The 12,633-nt window shown below is 43.0% G+C and overlaps 1 protein-coding gene across 1 annotated transcript in view; it reads left to right on the forward strand.

The window, feature by feature from the left end:
* The first annotated feature begins 1,300 nt into the window (after nt 1-1,300).
* Nucleotides 1,301-12,633, forward strand: part of p2ry4 (pyrimidinergic receptor P2Y4) — a 53,134-nt gene continuing 41,801 nt past the window's right edge. The window contains exons 1-3 of the mRNA XM_037076958.1: nt 1,301-1,581; nt 3,285-7,896; nt 10,548-10,727. Of these exons, the coding sequence (XP_036932853.1) occupies nt 3,335-4,411 (1,077 nt within the window). The 5' untranslated portion in view covers nt 1,301-1,581; nt 3,285-3,334 and the 3' untranslated portion in view covers nt 4,412-7,896; nt 10,548-10,727. The remainder of the gene's footprint in view (nt 1,582-3,284; nt 7,897-10,547; nt 10,728-12,633) is intronic.

Below are 12,633 nucleotides of genomic sequence, written 5' to 3' on the forward strand. Positions count from 1 at the left end.
GTGCTGAGTCTGGATACTTCATGGTATGGTATGCTGGTGCCCAGTATATTGCAGAGGATTACACAAAGACAATAGCTATTAAAGGATGAGTTCACAAAAAAACAAAAGTCGGTCACTATCGTCTTACACGATGATGGAAAGTCGGGGGATGTTTCGTGATCCACAGAAACGGCGTTGCAGCGTTCTCCTCAACAAGTAAAAAACACTTGACTTGTTTTAAAATATGAAAAAAACAAAAACAAACATAAAATGACTCCATACTATTTTTCCAGCATAATCCGAGTCTCTAGAAACCCCAAAATCATAGATTTGTTTGATTAACACCAGTTTTAAAACCAAAATCTTTCTTGTAGCTGCTCAAAAAGCACACCCTATCTGAAGCGGGTGCACGAACTCAACCAAACGCACGGGGTGTAAATAACATCTCTTCAAATTAATTTGGCATCTTGGGGCTTCTGGAGACTTGGATGAGCCTGTGAGGAGCCATTATATCTACTTCAGTTGTTCATGAGATTGCTGCAACGCTGTTCTGCTGTGGAGCTCCAGAAATGTTTTGCTGACCACAAACACCCAACTGTCCCTGGCATGAGGCTGAGTAGATAATAACTGAATTTTCGGGATGGATCTGCAGCAGGAACCGCCCAGAACATAATCAGTGGCACCCAATCTACTGTATGAACGATACCGGAGGACGCTAAAGGGAACCTCCACCTCCACCCGAGGCACAACCTGTTCACCCTGCTGCCATCCGGTGAAAGATGGAAGAGTATCCGACTCCTGAATCAGCCTCCACACTCCAACATCGACCGTTTGTGACCTGCTTATCGATTCAGTAGTTTATTTACACAATCTTGTGTTGTTTAATGAAAAACAGCCCCACAGAAAGATATAACTAGTGTGTCTTCATGTGTATTAGTGTGGACATACTGTACTTTTATATAAACTTTCATCAGCCTACGGATTGATGTTTATGTGAAGACGATCTCTGATTGCAGTTTCACATGGTTCACTGAACTGAAACAGCTGACAAGTGATACAGAAGTATCCTCTGCTCTGCCTTCACAATCACCCACTGACTGTTTATTTTTGTGGCTTATTGGTTTATTAGTTTATTTAGGCAAACTTGTGTCTGGTGTTCTGACAAACTAATGTTGAGATCTTGCTTAAATCTTCTGTTCGTCTCAAGTGATGTTGATGTGTTTCACGTGATTCCCTGAACTGAAAGTGACTCTTCACTCTGAAGGCTTCTTATTTTTTTCTGCGGGGGGCGGAAGTTTTGTCCACTCAGCAGCGTGACTTCCCAGTTCAGCCCCCCGCTGCTCTCCAAGCCTCCTGCGCTCAGTGCGGAGCGTGTCTGCAGCGCTGGGTGCCGTCATGGAGTCCGACACGACCTCAGCCGGGAAGTAACTTTAAAAAGAAAGAAAGAAAAAAGTTATCAGACGTGAGAAATCTAGGAGAAGACGGACGACAGGGGGATCTGAGAGGAGCTGCTCGGCTGGAGAGTGAAACTGTCCGGAGGTCGACGACTTGTGGCAGATCTGGGATCAGAAGCGGCGCGACAGCAGCAGCGCGTCTGCCGGGGTGAGTAACCGCAGGGTCACACATAATCTTATTATATATTATATACTAAACACGTGTGTAAACCTCATGTTGGCACCAGGTGTGGTTAACTATTGATTTATTGCTCTTAACTCGGATCAGTCGACTTTTTAAAAACCAGCAGGGATGGAAGGCAACAAGTGCCGACTGCTAAATACAACTCTGAAGTACTTGTACTTCACTTGAGTACCAACATTTAATGCGACTTTTACTTTGACTCCACTGCAGATCAGAGGGGAGTGTTGCACTTTTCTACTCGACAGTTATTAATGTGTTATTATGTGTAAATCCAGGAGCTACGCAACAGTGAGCGGTATTAAAAAAAACACAAGCTCCACCTTCTCCAGCTGCAGTTTTACACTAATGTACATCAATGATGACAAGTCAGTTATACAAACACTGCTGGAATGAAAGTTTTTTTTTTACTTGAAGTGCAGTTTAATGCTTGTACTTGTGTATTTTACTTTTAAATGCAGGGGTTTTATTTCTAAGTGTATGTATTGTTACTTTTATTCAAGTAGAACTACTCTTCAGCTCTGCTCCACCATATATTTTAGACTTTTTACACCACTTAATTTTTTTTTTTTTAAATACATTTAATTGTTACACTTTACACAACAGTAAATAAAGCTGTTGAAACTGTTCCCCCTTGAAACGTTCAAGAAATGTTGAATGCATCTAAGCAACATTTGATTTTGGTGGAGGCCTCCACCAAAATCAAATGTTGCTTAGGTGCATTTAACCTTTTTGAAGTATTTTATATTTTATGAAAAGCAACATTTGAATTTAAATGCAACAATACATTAAACATCACACTTTCCAAAGTTGCAGAATCAATGGCCGTATAATCTCGATTGCAATACAGCACAATGATTTGACACCAGTCAGGACACGTCTGCGTGCACCTCAACGTTTACATATTTTGTGATCTCTGCACAGCTCGCTCTGTTGTTGTGTGGAGCGCAGAGACGACTCTCTCCAAATAGCAGAAGCTGATAAAGCTTGGACGTGTGTCAGAACGGCAGTAAGTGAAGTGCTGTGGTGCCACGGAGGAGTCCTGACCCGCAAACGTGTGTTGTGTGAAGGGATGTTTGCTCGGCACCGACGCTAACAAGTGTCACATCACCGTGATTCGAATAACTTCTTCAATGTTAATGAACACTGCTGCACACAAAAAGATAACTCCGTCTAATCTTGGATCTTATCTTCATTGTTTTTGACCTTGTTGTGCAGCTCCACTTCTTTTATTTCAGCAGAGGATCTGAACATTTCTTCCACTCCAAATAAAACAGTGACTTCTGAATGAAAAGATCTTAACCCTGCAACCAAAGATTAGTTTGTTTTCCATTAATCTGCAGATCATTCCCTTGATTAATCTGTTGTTGTATAAAATGTCCTTCACAGAGTCTCGGGTGACGTCTTCAGATGCCTCAAAACTCACAGAGATTTAGTTTGCAATCATTTATTTCCTTTTTGATGGAAGAACACGGTTCCCTACACGCTAAGTTTATAAATGATGTATATATTAATATGTTTACGTGTATTTTATTAACCTCGTAAACATGTGCTTATGGTCTACCCACAGCTGTATGTTTCTATATTATGTTTTTAGACTTTTTGTGTTTTCTATGCTCACTACAACCAGAAATAAACTGTCTTGACATGAATGTCTTCTTCGTCTGAAGGTTTGGTCTTCTGCTGGTTCGGGAGAGCTGCACTGGGAAGTCGCCTCACGATGGAGACGCTCATCAGCAGCCCCGACACACGCAACCACTCGACGGCGTTCACCTCGGTCTTCAACTCGAGCTGTCGCTTCAACGAGGAGTTCAAATACATCCTGCTGCCGGTGTCCTACAGCCTGGTGTTTGTGTTCGGCTTCGTGCTCAATGCCACGGCCCTGTGGCTGTTCTTGAGGATGCGCCCGTGGAACCCCAGCACCGTCTACATGTTCCACCTCGCCCTGTCCGACTTCCTGTACGTCCTCTCCCTGCCCACCCTCATCTACTACTACGCCAACCGCAGCCACTGGCCCTTTGGACTGGCTGCCTGTAAAATAGTGCGCTTCCTGTTCTACGCCAACCTGTACTGCAGCATCCTCCTCCTCACCTGCATCAGCGTGCACCGTTACCTGGGCATCTGCCACCCCATCAAGGCGCTGACGCTGGTCAAGTCCCGCCACGCCCACATGGTGTGCGGCATGGTCTGGGCCGTGGTGACCGTGTGCCTGGTGCCCAACCTCCTGTTCGTCACCACCTCCAGGAGGGACAATGACACCCTGTGTCACGACACGACCAACCAGGAGTCCTTTGAAAGTTACGTGGACTACAGCTCGGTTGTCATGGTGCTCCTGTTTGGCATCCCTTTCCTTGTCATCGTGGTGTGTTACTGCCTGATGGCGCGGACCCTTTGCCGGCCCAGTAAAGGATTATCTTCAAGCCGGCAGGGCGCCGCCACGCGTCAGAAGTCCATCAAGCTCATCATCGTGGTGTTGGTGGTGTTCGCCGTGAGCTTCGTCCCGTTCCACATCACGCGGACCCTCTACTACACCTCCCGCGTGTTAGATCTCAACTGTGACTTCCTCAACATCGTCAACTTCACCTACAAGATCACCAGGCCGCTGGCGAGCGTCAACAGCTGCATCGACCCGATTCTGTATTTTCTTGCCGGGGATCACTACCGGTCCAAACTCATGTCTGTTCTGCCGGGAAAAAGAGAGACGACGAGCAGTCAGGCACAGCCGAACAGTAACCAGGGCATCAATCTGGTCTATAAGAACCCGGCACATAAAGGCGCTGGAGAGATCGACAGATAGTCGGAAATCTGAAGAGTTCTGTTGCTCTAGGCGAAGCTAACATTACTAATGAGGAAGCAGCTGTTTGGGTTTTTTCTTTTTTGTTGCACTGAGAGGTTTGGAAGAGACTCAGTTCACGTCTCATGCTAGCAGTTCACAGACGTCATCTCCTGTAGGGACATTTTATCAAAGTTTCAGAGAAAGACGACGCGATTGCAGTTTGCATCGCGCGTTGTACGAGGCAGCTTTGTTCCAAAATAAAAATGCTCCGCCGTCTACATTACTATCTATTCGACAGGTATTTGAAAACTGCAGGACATTTTCTGAAGATCCCAAAACAATTATCGACAAAACGACAGAATTTATTGCACTTACCGACTGGCCTGTTTTTTCCTTATCAGTCAGAGGCAGGTCATTATCGGTGATCGGCGTGGCACGGAAAAAAATAAATCCCTGTCTGTACTATCTGTGGTTAACGGACATAATGTTTCAGTTACTCTCTTTTTTAATAAACTTACTGTCAGTCTTTCCTAACAAATCTGAGCCCTTTCCTTATGTACAGTCTACCATTGAGGCATTTTAACATGAAGCTCGAGCTATAATAAAACTGTGTATTGGGAAATGGTGTCTTAGATGAAGAGTAACGGGAACAGAAACTGAGAAACTGGCAGGTGCTTTAAAGTAAATCACAGATGATCCAGTCAGTGAATCGTTTGTCATGTTCTGTCTCAACATTAAAGGCCACGTCTGACCGGAGATGACAGATCGCCTGGCGTTGCCTCAGCAGTGAGACACTTGAATGATGAGGCAATCCGTCCTGTTGTATCAACAGTGTCTGCGCGTTACCCAGAAACACTGAACCTCCTGATACCAGCTGTTTTTGTCCTTCAGCACTCACAGCTGTCTCTCGTTTCGACTGCGCAGAAAAATACAGGAGAGGCTGATCTGGACCAGGCGTATCGTTTCAAACCTCCCACGCCTCATTAGAGGGACGAGGGATTTTCCTTTTGTAGCTGCCTTACCTTTGGGACTGATACGTGGAATCTGAAGGCCTGTCTCTCTCAGGCTTGACTCCTTGATAGTTTTGCAGGATGTTAACAGGAGTTGGAGGGGTTTTTACTCAGTTCCTCCACCCTTGTTTCACAGTTGATGTGTGCTGTTTCATCGCACATCTCTGCGTCTTCATTGTGTTCTCATCTATCTGTCTACTTGTTTTCAATGTGTTGTCATCAAGTGTCACCACACGAGTTACTGGTGTGAATGCAACGATGCTCTCTGGTCTGGTCAGATCGATATCGCTAAGCTCTAACTTCTCATTCACCCTTGGAGTGATGCGAAACTGGTCTATGGGTTCAGCAGAAAGCTGTTTTAATTGACCACTTCTGTAAAACCTGCACCTCAATGCATTAGACCGAAACTAACTGTAGTCATTGTGACCTGAATATATGCAGATCAGTCGATGTTTGGGAAATGAAAGTAGAAGTATGTTTTCGTTGGAAATGGCAGCAACATGCGAGAAGCAAAGGGGCATAAGGGAAAAACAAAAACACTACACAGTTATCATGTTATCATCTCAACGGCAAGAAGATGATGCAGGCTGCTGTTTAGATGAAGTTGTAGATTTTTTTTTCCCATATAGCAATTTTTCCCTAAAGTCCCGTAAAATCTGCAGAATATCCACACTGTGTGACACCTGATACACCTGCTAATCAGCATTTTATATTTGCTTTTCCAGCATTTTATGTATTTATTTACTTTATTTTAATAGAAGCACTGACACATTAGAATAGGTTGGATATTTTACTTTATTTTATTTATTATTTCATTTTATACACATAATGTAAAAAAAAACCGATGACCTGATGTATTTGGAAACTTCTGGATTTGTTTTCACAATCAACTTTTTATTGCTTTATTTGTCACATCAAGATCATTGCTCACACGGCACCATAATCCAGTGACCTGTACATACAAAGTGCATGGAACACAAACTATACACAATATATGTCACCACTGTCTTGCAAAGAAAAAGAAAATACATAATACACAAACAAACAAAAAAAAAACATCAGAAGATTTCCCAACCAACAGCGCAGAGCCACCGCAATGAATCACGTACGACCTCTTCTGAAACTTCTGGATTTTCACAGGAATTTAAAAAAGATGATTGTAAACAAAAATCTCTGTGAGTTTTGAGACTCCTCGTCAGACGTTTGAAGACGTCCCCTGAGACTCTGGGGAAACGGTGAAGGACTATTTCACAACATTAAACAATGTTTTACCACGGCACAAAAGTTACGACTGACCCAGTTGCCAGTTGAACGAATGAGTTATAAACCTGTAAAAGGCAGTAAAGTGATGACGGGGCTGCAGCAGCGAGCTGAAGCTCGACAATAATAATAATCACAGTTGAAGCCTACGTGACAATTTACACTGTTTGTAGAGATGACAGCATATTATTCATAATTTACAAACAACGGATCATCTGAAACTGTTAATGATGATTTCTGAGTACATTTACCTTAATACTGTATTTAAGTGCATTTTTGAGGTACCTCTACTATAGATAGATAGATAGATAGATAGATAGATAGATAAGGTCATCATAGCAGTGGTACAAATACAATCAAACTGTAAGGGCAAACATAGATATAAAAAAGTATTGCACACAATATGCAAACAAAACAATAGAGTACTAAATACAATAAAATGCTGAAGCAGTTACAAGAATAAGATAAAATACTGAGGTAAACTTCTACTCAACTACAATTCAGAGACAGATATGATGAATTTTACTCCACTACATTTGTCTCAAAAATATAGATACTTTGCAGGATAAGAATAATACAACAAAATGTTTTTATTTACATTAATACAGTTTGTAGTCAATAAATTACATTGCAAGGAAATTCTCAAACTACGCAGCAGATCAACCAAAGTCGATAAAACACCTTCACCAGGTGATAGCCACATATATGCATCAGTATTTATAATCCAATAATATAAAACAGATTTCCTTTTGGTACTTTGTGTTTATTTTGATGCACAGATAAAAAAAAATAAATAATAAAGCACAACTTTTACTTGCGCCAGAATATTTTGACACTCTTTACATCTTCAGCATGGGAACCAAATAAAAAGCCCAACCTGATACATCTGATGCGCTAACCTGACACGTGACCCGGGTCCTGATGACGACGGATCAGACAACAGAGCAGCCCTGTGCTCGCTCCCCTCCTGTGACGTCAGCTCACGAGCGCCTCCCCGTGGCGGGGTTTTGTCACCAGGAAGTGGTGTTCAGCAGCAGGTCAGCCAAGACAAGAGCCCAGCTGGCAGCACCTCGAGTCAGCTAACAGCACCTGACACGAAAACTGCAAAGAAAGTCTGAAAGAAAAACACATTTTTATTCAGTGGAACGTGTTGCTGAATTACGCGCAACGCGTATTTTTGGCCCCTCGGGGCTGCAAAAACAAGGAGACCAGACGGAAGATGAGCCCAGAAACACGGTAAGTAAGTAAGTGATACATAAATAAATGAAGAAACAAACCAAAACTGCTGTGGCCTTAAGTGGTAAGAATGTGTCACAGGGTCACTAAGGTAATAAAAAACCCTCACTCCTGTCGAAGCAAAGTGACATTGTGAGACGTGTGTTTGGTGTCTCGTGTCTTCAGCTGGTTCCGAGTTCTGTGTGACCTACAACTGAAGTCTGAGCAGCACAGACGAGGGTTCAGATGGAGGGCAAACTGTAGCACGACAAAAACAGAAACATCTTACTGTGGGCAATAAAGTAATAATGATAATAATTAAAAAGAGATGTTGAATAATCATTGTGGGCTGCTGAACTGCACTCATTCACTCCATGTCTGTCTTTGTCTGGCCTTGATGTGTTGCTCACAGATATATATATATAAAAAAAGTTTGCTGTGTCTTCAAAACTTCTCCTTGAGTGTTGAATAGAGGATCTGGACTGAATAGAAAATCGAGCTAAATGACATATTTTAGCTTGATTTTGTGCCTCAGGCTCTGAAATGCGGATGTTTCTTCCTCTGATGGGTTCACGGAGGTGACTAACCATCAGACTGAAGAGGAGAAGCTGCGGTGACTGATGAGGTGTATCATGTCTTCACTCACTGTGAAAGGTTTCATCAAATTAAATCAAATATCCATCTAAACCACGAGGTCATGCAGGTGTTTGATTGGACACTGATTCATTAGATTAAAAAAAAATGGGTTCATCATTCTCTTAAAATTATCATTACAACCAGATTTAAAGTTAACACGCAGTCAGAGTGTTTCTTATTGCCTGTATAAGTTTCACATGTTGCTAATTATACAAGAGCAACTGAAGTTGACACAAGAACACACAAGCTGATGGAGTAAAATAATACTTGTAACTGGATTATGTAATTGGGATACCATGAAGTAATATTCTGGAAAAGTTACAGATATAATTATGGATACATTCAGTAAAAAGAGGGGGATTACTGACATGATTACAATTTTAAAATACAAGAAAAGATATATGATGTACTCGTCTGTTATACTGCACATGCACACTTCACACAACATCAGTCGTTATTAAGATTTTAAAAGATTATTATTTCATTCATTTCAATTTATTTTCTCTGGTCTTTATTCGCATGTGTTTGGTGTTGATGTAATCCAAAAATTATGGAAAGTAATCCGAAATTGTGTTACTTTTAATGTTGTGATACTTGCGTCACTGACTCCTAACAGGTGATTATAACTGTATTTAAAAAAACAGACTGTTATATTGATTGTTAACCTGTTAATCGTTAAATGACTGAGTGGCGATGTGACCCCGTTAATGGTGTTAAAATGACTTTTTAATTTTTATGATATTGATATTTGTCTGACTTAATAACAGACTGCCACTTTTTTTTTTTTTTTAATCATAACATCAGTGAGAATTCGTGCTCAATGCGGAGAACGACACGAAGAGGATGAAACATCACATTAAAAAGATGAATGTGTTTTAAAAATAACTGGAAAAAAAATCCTTCAGGGTAATTATCACGACCCTGTTCTCAAAGCTTAATAATTATTATGTTAAAAGGTTCAGTGGAATAAGAAAAAAGGCGAACTTTTGTCTGAATTTAACAGAAATCTAAGTGACGCAGATAAATGAGTCTGTTTGACCCGCAGCTGCAGTTTCATTGGCCTTCTTATTATTTAATGGGTTTATTTGGATCCATGCGGGTCTCGATTCCCCGGCTCTCCCCCCCCACCCCCCCCCCCCCCCCTCTCCATCGACCATCCTGCAGACAAACACCACTGAATGAAACACTTGATGTCCTCGGCCCAGTGAAGATGTCTGTGCTCAAGGACGCCCGAGGATGGCGATCAATGATCAGACTCAGCGATGTTTGGAGGGAGAGAAACATTTTTTTTTGTCATTATTCTTTTATTCAGTCAGAAATATAGAAAACTAAGCTGTCTGCGGAGCGCGTCTCAGACTGCTTTTGACGAGTCTATTCAGCTGCGTGCATCCATCGCGATTGAATGTGACAAAGTAGTCCAGTCTCATCCTTTTGATACTGATTTTGGAATAGTTTGGACGAGCTTTCAACAGTTTAAAGTTGTCACCAGTGAAAAACTCTAACGCTGGCACACATTTGCTAGTTTTGGACTGCACGTCTTAGACGTTATGGTATTTCAAATGACAAAAATGGGAAAAATAAAAGTAATTGCAGCTGATTCAAACCTTTTTTTGGACTCTTTAAAACCTCTGTTTTGTTTTGAGAGATTCAATCAATCAATCAATCAATCAATCTTTATTTATATGGCGCTTTTCATACAGAAAAAGTATCTCAAAGTGCCTCACAGAAATAAACAAACAACAGCAGAAAGATTAGATAAAGGTTTCCATCTATTTCCCTCTACCAAACACAGTTAAAGGCAATACAGTTTTCAACCATTCCATCTTCGGAAATTTAAATGTAACTGCAAGTACAGAAGTATTCATCACTAAGAGCTAATATTCCTGTTAGAAAATGTCACAAAGATATATATCCTGCACCGTGTATTGATTGTGAGATACACCCACACCTCAGGGCCTAAAGTGATGCATTTGTTGAGCCTTGAACATTTTTTTTTTTTTCTCCCTGTGTTTTTCTCTTGTTTGGCAAATTATAAGGCAGAGACGACGAGGGATTTCAAGGACGCGCGGACTTCAATTTAATCGAAGAGGCTGAGAGTGGAGTGGAAGAGTGACACACGGAGGAGAGAAGTTCATTATTCCGCTGAAAAGGAAACCAATGGCTTTCACAGTCGCCATGGCAACCGGCCTTTCTCTCGCTGTCAGACCTATGATAAGGTACTTCACAGCATTAAGCACAATTATTGCAAGGTAAAAAGGGGAAATATTGCTTTCCAATGCTAATAGATGTTGGATATTGATTGGCGTGGCGCTTCGTATGGACTGTTTCACCCGCCCGGCTCCCCGCGCGACCCTCGTTGAAATCGAGTGTGGGCTTCGGCTGCCCTCGCATCTTTACCTTGATATCAGAAAAAGAAATAATACTTGTGACAGAGAGAAGATGAACACGGTTTCAGCGGTGAAACTGTGAGATAAATCTAAAAAAAAAAAAAAAAAAAACTGCAACAAAAAGAGAAAGTGGTTTTCTTTTTTTTTTTCCCCTCCAGCTCCCTTTGTTGCAAAATGTCTCATAACATAAATACTAAACACCCGCTTCCCGTCATTAGCATGTCATTCTGTTGTCAAGTGACCCTGCCGGCGCCCTCCACACAATGGCGGGTCGGCCTTGGCAGCGGTGAGGTCAGCGCCAAGCACAAGCCCAGGCCATGGGGGGTGGTTGGTTGGTGGCGGTCTTGCAGAGCCGGTGAGAGGATGGAGGATTAGCATTGTGGAGGAGCATGGGAGCTGTGTGCGAGGAGGGATTGGGTGGTGGTGGTGGTGATGGTGGGGGGCAAATTGTTTTAACCCCTATTACAGCAACTGCATGGCGCTTCTCTTATCTAGGCTGCTGCAGCCACTCATTAATATTCCGTACATATGGCACTGCTTTCTGTATCATTGTCTATTAATGGGAGGGATAATCGCTCATTCAATTATCAGGCAGTCAGCAAAAGACCAACTGTGCCTGCGCACCCCTGGTTCACACAGTGGCACAGCCCAAAACAGAGGTGTGCCAGTGAGAAGGTGAGAGCGATAGCAGGGATTACAACATATTAGCTACTTTAATAAATCAGGCGCCGGGGAATGATGTGAAGCGAACGGAGGGGATCTGTTGGCGAGCCAGAAAAAACATGCCTGAACTTTCGCAAGCCACAAAGTGGAACAGAGGGCAGCGTCTCGCGCCTCCCCTCCTGTTCGACTCTCTCGCTCATCAGACTTCACGGCCGTGATCCATGTGACAGTTTTCGGAGATGCTTTTAAACACTGAAGCGACTCCTTTGTGGCGTTGACCCGTGGCCGGAGAAGGCAGTCGATAGCCTTGTGCGATAGACTCTGGCGGCCCGGCTGAATGAAGCTTGACCCTGATGTGTGCAGGCCAGAGATCTGTGAAGTGATCAAATGCAGCCTTCATCCCTGTTGATCTGTGCTTTGTGGACCCGGGACCCTGCGCTGTGTGTCTCCCTGCTGCCGGGGCCACGGCCTGGATATGAGGGGGTTACTGATAATAGTGTGACCTCTGGCTGTTTTGACCTGAAGAGACCTTGTTGAGTCAACACAAGAACGGAAAAGAGAGGGAGAGAGAGGGAGAGCAGAGAGAGAGAGGTGGAATGAGGTTGTTTAGTTATCCAGCGCTCTGAGTTCTCTTCAGGAGGTGGGCCAGGAGATTGGGAGTGCAGGAGCTGTTGCGAGCGGGGGTGTGAAAAAGATAGGAGGTGAAATGTTAACAAAATCTTATAAAAATCCGTAGTTTGATAAATTTTCGCATTTTGAATGAACCGAAGGCGGCTGTGGCTGCGGAGGGGCCTTTGTTGGAGGTCCCATTTTCTCTGGCAGAGCAGCACGCTCACAGGGTCAGCGAAGTTACGAAAGTAATTAAAGCTCGGTGATTCACTGCCTGCTGCAGAGAAAAGAAAGCAAGCTGTCATTCTGATTTAGAAAAATAAATTACAATTTTAATAATGGGGGAGGATGGGGGTGCGAGAACGTCTAGAGCCTCGGTGGGTTTGGGGGGAGGCGGCGGGGGGAGGCGGTGGGCATGCTGGGTGGGAGGAGGGGTCGAGGGGGTTGCTGGCTGCCTACTTAT

The sequence above is a fragment of the Acanthopagrus latus genome, chromosome 18, assembly GCF_904848185.1.
Source record: "Acanthopagrus latus isolate v.2019 chromosome 18, fAcaLat1.1, whole genome shotgun sequence".
In the NCBI taxonomy this organism is placed as follows: Eukaryota; Metazoa; Chordata; class Actinopteri; order Spariformes; family Sparidae; genus Acanthopagrus; species Acanthopagrus latus.